Source organism: Felis catus, chromosome B2 (genome assembly GCF_018350175.1).
Source record: "Felis catus isolate Fca126 chromosome B2, F.catus_Fca126_mat1.0, whole genome shotgun sequence".
NCBI classification, from domain to species: domain Eukaryota; kingdom Metazoa; phylum Chordata; class Mammalia; order Carnivora; family Felidae; genus Felis; species Felis catus.
In genome coordinates this window covers 33,660,375-33,666,374 of record NC_058372.1, presented here as the reverse complement: position 1 = coordinate 33,666,374, position 6,000 = coordinate 33,660,375, and the positions used below count along the sequence as shown (strand labels likewise).

Below are 6,000 nucleotides of genomic sequence, written 5' to 3'. Positions count from 1 at the left end.
TTCAGAGAAGCTGTTCTAAGGAGGGAAGGTGAGTCACCGAGGCCTGGCAGCTCAACAGGGCCAACTACGACGGGTGATCCTTGGCAGCCTCCCGCTGAGGCACGCTAGCCGGAGCGGAATCCCCGCACCCACACCGTGGGATGCCTGACTCCCCCCCCCCCCCCCCCCCCCAGAGCCAGCGGACGGCCTGTGCTGCCCTGCCAGAAAACAATCAAGAAGGTTTCCAGTTCAAAAACTCCCCAAAAGTAAGGCTGGTTTCATGTTGCTTCTCCTTTATTAATTCAGTCTGTTCTAAGTTGTACAGTTATGAAAATAACAAAACCAAAGCTGGAAGCCCAGGGATATTTACACTCTCTCTCATGTAGTGAGGTCAGTCTATGTTGTTGCACAGATCGGTTATGTTTGGTACCACAAGATGTTCGTAATTCGGACAAAATCAGATTAACAATTATATGTACAGTAAAAGGGGAATTCATTCAAGTATCAAAATACAGAGACAAAGATTAAATAACATTTTTATTACAATTCAGTCCCATTGCCACACCATTAGCAACACCACTTTTGTGAACTGCATCTGACATTCTGCAGGTCTGGGCGTTTCGGAAACAGACCGAGGTCAGACTAGCTTTCTAATGTTGTAACGACTGCAACTATGTTTGCTGCCTGCTCAGCCAGAAGCTTCTCAGGGACTCCCTCTAGAATCGGGTGCTAGAGACCAGAGAGGGATGTGGAGCATTTGCAAATGCAGAGCCTGTCAGGGGGTCCTACTGCTCAGAGCAGCCAGCCGGCGGCGAGAGGGAAAGAAGCAAGCAGAGAACCTGAGGCCGGTGCCAGGTACTGACTCCGTTTCCAGTCCTGCCTGAAAGGGCTCCTGCACAGCTCAGAAAACGCAGCGAGACTCAGAGAAGTGCAGAAGCAGGGGCTTTTCCGCTTGAAGCCTGTCCTCAAAGTTACACTATCCCTTGCTAGGGAAGGAAGAGTACCTGCCCCACAGGAAAAGTAAGAAGGAAAGAAAGATCCAGTCCCTACCCTTCTGACTATTCAGAAAGAAACCGATCTCAGAACGAAACCCAGCGCCGGAGCAGACTAGCCAAGGCTTTCCAACATGACAACACCCTGAATAAATAAGGATATAGCAGCTTCAAGGGGAGGAAACACCTACAGAGGATTTAAAAACAAAAAGACAGCTTGAGCAGCTCATCGTAGTGTCTACACAGTTTTCTTTTGGGGCCTCCCGCACGGGAGGCGCACTGGGGGAGGCCAGGCCGTCCGCGGGTGGAGGCGAGGGGTGCCGGCACTAGCTCGAGGCCGGCAGGGGCGGGCGGGACATCGCACGGCGGCCGCCGATGGGAAGCTCACGGGCCTCGGAAGAAGTGGGAAGTGAAGCCAAGCGTCCGGGTGTCGAGGTCCTTGTTTAGTACCGGAAAGTGGGGTGTTACCCGCCTCTGCTCCAGAGAGGAGGGGACTGGCGGGGCCTGCGGTGGCGGGCAGAGAGCAAGTCAGCAGGAGGACGGGGCCGGGCTTTCCGTTTCTGGCCAACCGCAGGGGTTGTGAGTGTGCCCGAGAGCACTCTCCCTGCACAGAACCACCAGAGAACTTCAATTCACCACCTTCACTGGGAAAGAAGTGCCACCGAACCTGGAATGTTGGTCCCGGGAGCGGCCTGCACCGCGCCAGCAGAGCGTGAGGTCTGCTGAATCACCGGCGGGAGAAAAGGCTCCTCTCCGCTCCCTACTCTGGAAGGTACTGGGCAAGCAGCTGACCTGGCCCTGCCTCAGCCTCACAGGAATCGCTCTGTCCCCCCCACCCCCCTCCCCATTCCCTTCGCCACTTGAGGAGCACAGAGCGAGATTCCAAATTAAAAAGCAAAGCAAGCCAGCAGGAGGGCTTAAGTGGCAGTGCTGCACCAGGACCCCAGCCTGCCCTGAAGGCCACGCTGGGGGAGAATCAAGTTGACTGTCACCCAAGAAGGCTAAATATAGCCTTCTCCACACTTAGAGCCAGGGATGAATCCAGCGCTGAACTACAACAGTCGAACCAGTAATTCAGAGAATCAAAGTGAGTCCTAATCACACAGACCCGATTAGACAAATCACAAATTGGCAGGTAGCAGTCTTAGCTGACCTACCCATTAATGCCCAAAACAAAGCTGCTGCTTCTCTCCAACTGAACTCAGGCAGTCTGAGGTCGCCAGAGAGCGTGTGGGCCGGCGCTCTGACCACCGCCAGGTCAGAGGCTGGGGAGCGGCCCAGAGCTCCGGGCCCTGGCTCAGACTTCGTGGCACCAGGGGCTGCTCGCTCAGCTCCGTCTGGCCCCCGGGCCTTCACATTTGGAACCCCAGAAACGGACTGGAAGTCTTTCCTTTTGCCGGGTACCCCTAAGGCTGTGTTTTCACTGCTGAGGCTGTGTCCGGCTCTAGACGGGACAAGAAGTCGTGCGGTTCATAAGGAATGGCAACTAGCTTGGCTGGGTTTGAAAAGTGGACTCTAACAGACCTACTCAATTTTGCCCACTTGTGCCTGCTTTCAATTCACCCATGGGCCATTGCCTTCTCTTCACCCTACCGGACCACACCAAGGTCCCGTCCCGAGGACAGAAGCCTGGACAGACTGGCCTTTTAGCCAATCTCAGGTCCGCTGTCCTCTGATCTGATGGCCATTTCTCTAAAGATTGGCAGTTTAACCTAGAGGTTTGAGCCAAGTCTTAAAAATTCATTTTATAGAAAATTTTTTTCTATTAAAAAACATCTTCTGGACAAGTCACTTCTTGACTCTCTGGAGTTCCAGTCTCCTCTGCTCGAGGCCTGGAGTGCAGCTCGCTCTGTGAGACCTGGTGGTGGCAGGTCCAGGCCGAGCAGCCCCGAGGAGCTGCTACAGGCAGAGGCTGGGCCTGGGTCCTCAAAGCGCAGGTGACACGGCGGTGGCGGCGGCGGGAGCCTGTGCTCCCCACGTCTGTGTTTCCGCGGCACAGTTGGCTCCTTCGGTGGCTCAGCTTGGCAGAAGCAAACACAACGGGGGGAGGAGAGGGTTAACCAAAGGGGCCTGCACAAGGTGGAGGAAACTGAAAGGAAACATGGAAGCAGAGCAGAAGGTCCCTCACAGCCTCCCCTGAGCGCCCTCGTGGCTGTTCCGAGCGCCCGTGGCCCACGGCCGCCTCCGGCTCAGCACGTCTGCTCAGGAAGGCACAAGCACAGGCAGGCCGGCACAGGCACCCACCCCGGTTTATCGACTGGGGCTTCAGCTCTAAAATAATCGCTGTCGCCTCCTGGCTCCTCTACCGGGCTATCCTACGTTTGCACTGCTTCCTCCCGGAACTGCTGCCTTCCCGTCTCCTGCCATCTGAGCTGATCTGCCCTCACCGGACAAGGCGGGGCTTCTTCACAGCCTCGGCTCCAGGATCCCGGCCGCTGCTGCTGAACAGACCGCACAGCCTACCCCCTCGGAGGAGTCGAGAGGCTGCGGGTGGCCGAACGGGGAAGGACCAGGTGACGGCTGACTAGCTCTGACCCCCACACTGTGGAGAAGTGTCAGCCCCTGGATGACAATGGGAGTGGCTCGGTCCAGGCCCCTGTCCTTGAGCGGCTCTGTTCTGTGAGGGAAGAAGGTGCACCGTGTGTGCAGGGCACAGGCCTCCCTCTTGCCGGGTCCTACAGAAAGGCCTTCCTCCTCGGTGAGCTAGACTCCAGGGCGGGCCTTGTGACTCACTGGTGAAGACACGAGGGGCCGACCACATATATGCCGTCCCGTTCCTCGGAGCGGAAGACTCATCGGGACCCAGAGACCTGCCGAGGGAAGCCGGCCCGCGGGTGTTCAGATGCTCAGAGCTCCATGCTGTGGAGTCAGGCCTGTGCCCGAGGACCTTGGCCCTCACAGAACGCAGTCTGACAATAGTCAAGACACATCGCCGAGCTCAGGCTCTCACTGGAGGGAGACCAGCACCTTACGGCAGAGGAGAGAGGGACGGGGCCGCGGGCCAGCCGTGAGCGGAGTGCGAGGGGATTCTGGCACCAGGTGGTCACAGTGGTTGGTTGTGTCAGGAAAGGTGCAAAAGGACAGTTCGCTCCCGGCAGCGGCTCCCGGCTGTGGTTCAGCACGGAAGACAGGAGAGGAGGGCGGACGGAGCGCCCGGCCTAGTCAGAGGGTGCTGTCTGGACTCTGCTCGAAGACCGCCCGCCCCTCAGGATTCACAGTGCCTGCCCGCTGAGGCTTCCTGGGTGCCACAGGGCCCCCTGAGCCCTCCTGGTGCCCACCTCAAAGGCAACTCACCCCCTCCCCCACCAAGCTGTCCTCGCCCAAGGGGGGACTTCACAGTGTCCGGTGGTGTTGGGTACGAGCTGTGAGTGTGCAGGGTCTAGAGCTGCCGCCCGGGAGGAGAGCAGGGCCCACCGGGGGTGGGCAGCCGGAAGGAGAGCTGAGAAGAGCAGAGGTCGGATGGCAAGGCACAGTGAGACTAGTGGAGACAGGGGGTGGGCGGTTAGAAGATAGTGGTCTCATACTTGGTGCTGAGGCTCCGCTTAGAGTCTGGTTTAGGGTCCACAACCCAGGAGACACTGGCATGGGACTGGGCATCTGGGTCCGTGTCGGGCGGTTCCAGCTGCCAAGGAAGAAAGGCGAGGGGTCAGAGAGGGCGCGCTGTACCTGGCCGGGGGGCAACAGGGCCCAGCTGTCCTTCCTACCCGCCCGGGCCGCGCTGGCGTCGTGCCAGCATGAGGGACTCGAGGGGCAGCCCCTGTTCTCCTCGAAGAGCAAGCTCCCTGGGGCTAGGGTGGCAGAAGCGGCACCCTCCCTGGAGCATCATGGGAGGGCCACCTCCAGGCCTCTTCAGGGACAACTTCTCCCATGGCTTTCTCAGAGCTGCTCAGGTAAAGGAGCCTTGCCTGACCTGAGCGTGAGGCTCGAAGCCCCAAATCTGTTGAGGGTGACAGGAAGGGGGGCGAGGGGCTAGGAAATTCCAAGCCTCAGGCCCCTCAGGTGGGACCAGAGAGCGCACCCTGGGCAAGACCACAACGGGCGCCCCATTGGAGCGCCCCTCTGGAGAGAGGACACACAGAGAAACAGAGAGCTAAAGCACAGACAGGGATGGCGGGGGGGGGGGGGGAGCTCAGGAAAGAATGTCACGCAGGCAGAGAGGGGGAGGCCACTAGTGTCTCAGAGAGCTCACGGTCACTTCGGGGAGACTGACACACAGACAGCAGGAGCTGTAAAGACCTTGACTCCAGGACTAACAGACGGCAGCGGTAGGTAAGAAGGACGATGGGTGGTGCAGGTGTGACAGTAACAACAGCGACTATCGGGGGGCAGCGGCACCTGGGGCGCAGAGCAAAGCAGACACAGACACAGGGTGACGTTACTGGGGGCTCGCTGCGGGACACGCTCTCTGCAGCCGCCCCACGCCGGCCACCGGCTGGGCCCTGGTGGTGCCTGGCAAGGGAGGGGACAGAAGCCCGTGGCGGGGGGACAGCTGTCCACCTCCCGTGAGAGGAAATAACGGTGCTTCCCCAAGGGCCCGGCCGGCCGGCCGGCCGCAGCGTGAGAAGACCCTCCTGGAGCCCCCTCCACCCAAGCCCTCGAATCCCGGGGAGGGGGGGGTTCTTGGCGGCCGCGGCCCACGTACTGCTGACTTCCTCACGCCGACCCGAGGCTTAGGCACCGGTTTGGAAGACTTTGTTTCAACCGTCTCGGCAGCGGAGGCCCCCATCGGCCTGGACTTTTGGGCCTGCAGGGCCAGCTGGTAGGCCACTTCGAACGCCTGCCCCAGCGTCAGGATGATCTCGTAGGTCAGATTCTGGGAGGAGACGGAGCATGACTTTAGCACACGAGACTGAAGAGCCACCTCATCCGTTTGCTCGAACCCCTGCCCCGGCCTCACAGCCCTGAGCGCAGGTGACCCCTGAACAGGTTAGGGTTCGGCCAATTCAGAACGTTGGGCTTGAAAACACAAATCTGTCCCAAAGTGACCGATAACGCTGGGGAACAATCTGAGCATCACACACGTCTTGTT

The 6,000-nt window shown here is 59.2% G+C and overlaps 1 protein-coding gene across 10 annotated transcripts in view; it reads right to left on the bottom strand.

Annotated features, from left to right (window-relative positions):
* Positions 1–252: 252 nt before the first annotated feature.
* ANKS1A (ankyrin repeat and sterile alpha motif domain containing 1A) overlaps positions 253–6,000 on the bottom strand; it is a 179,342-nt gene continuing 173,594 nt past the window's right edge. For 5 of the 10 annotated variants that reach the window (XM_045057418.1, XM_045057419.1, XM_045057423.1 and 2 more), the window contains 4 exons: positions 5,614–5,784; positions 5,208–5,306; positions 4,496–4,593; positions 2,998–3,781 (listed from right to left, as the gene is read on the bottom strand). In XM_045057418.1, coding sequence (XP_044913353.1) covers positions 3,496–3,781; positions 4,496–4,593; positions 5,208–5,306; positions 5,614–5,784 — 654 coding nt within the window. In that variant the 3' untranslated portion in view covers positions 2,998–3,495. The other 5 variants (XM_045057420.1, XM_045057421.1, XM_023253874.2 and 2 more) reach the window with 4 other exon arrangements.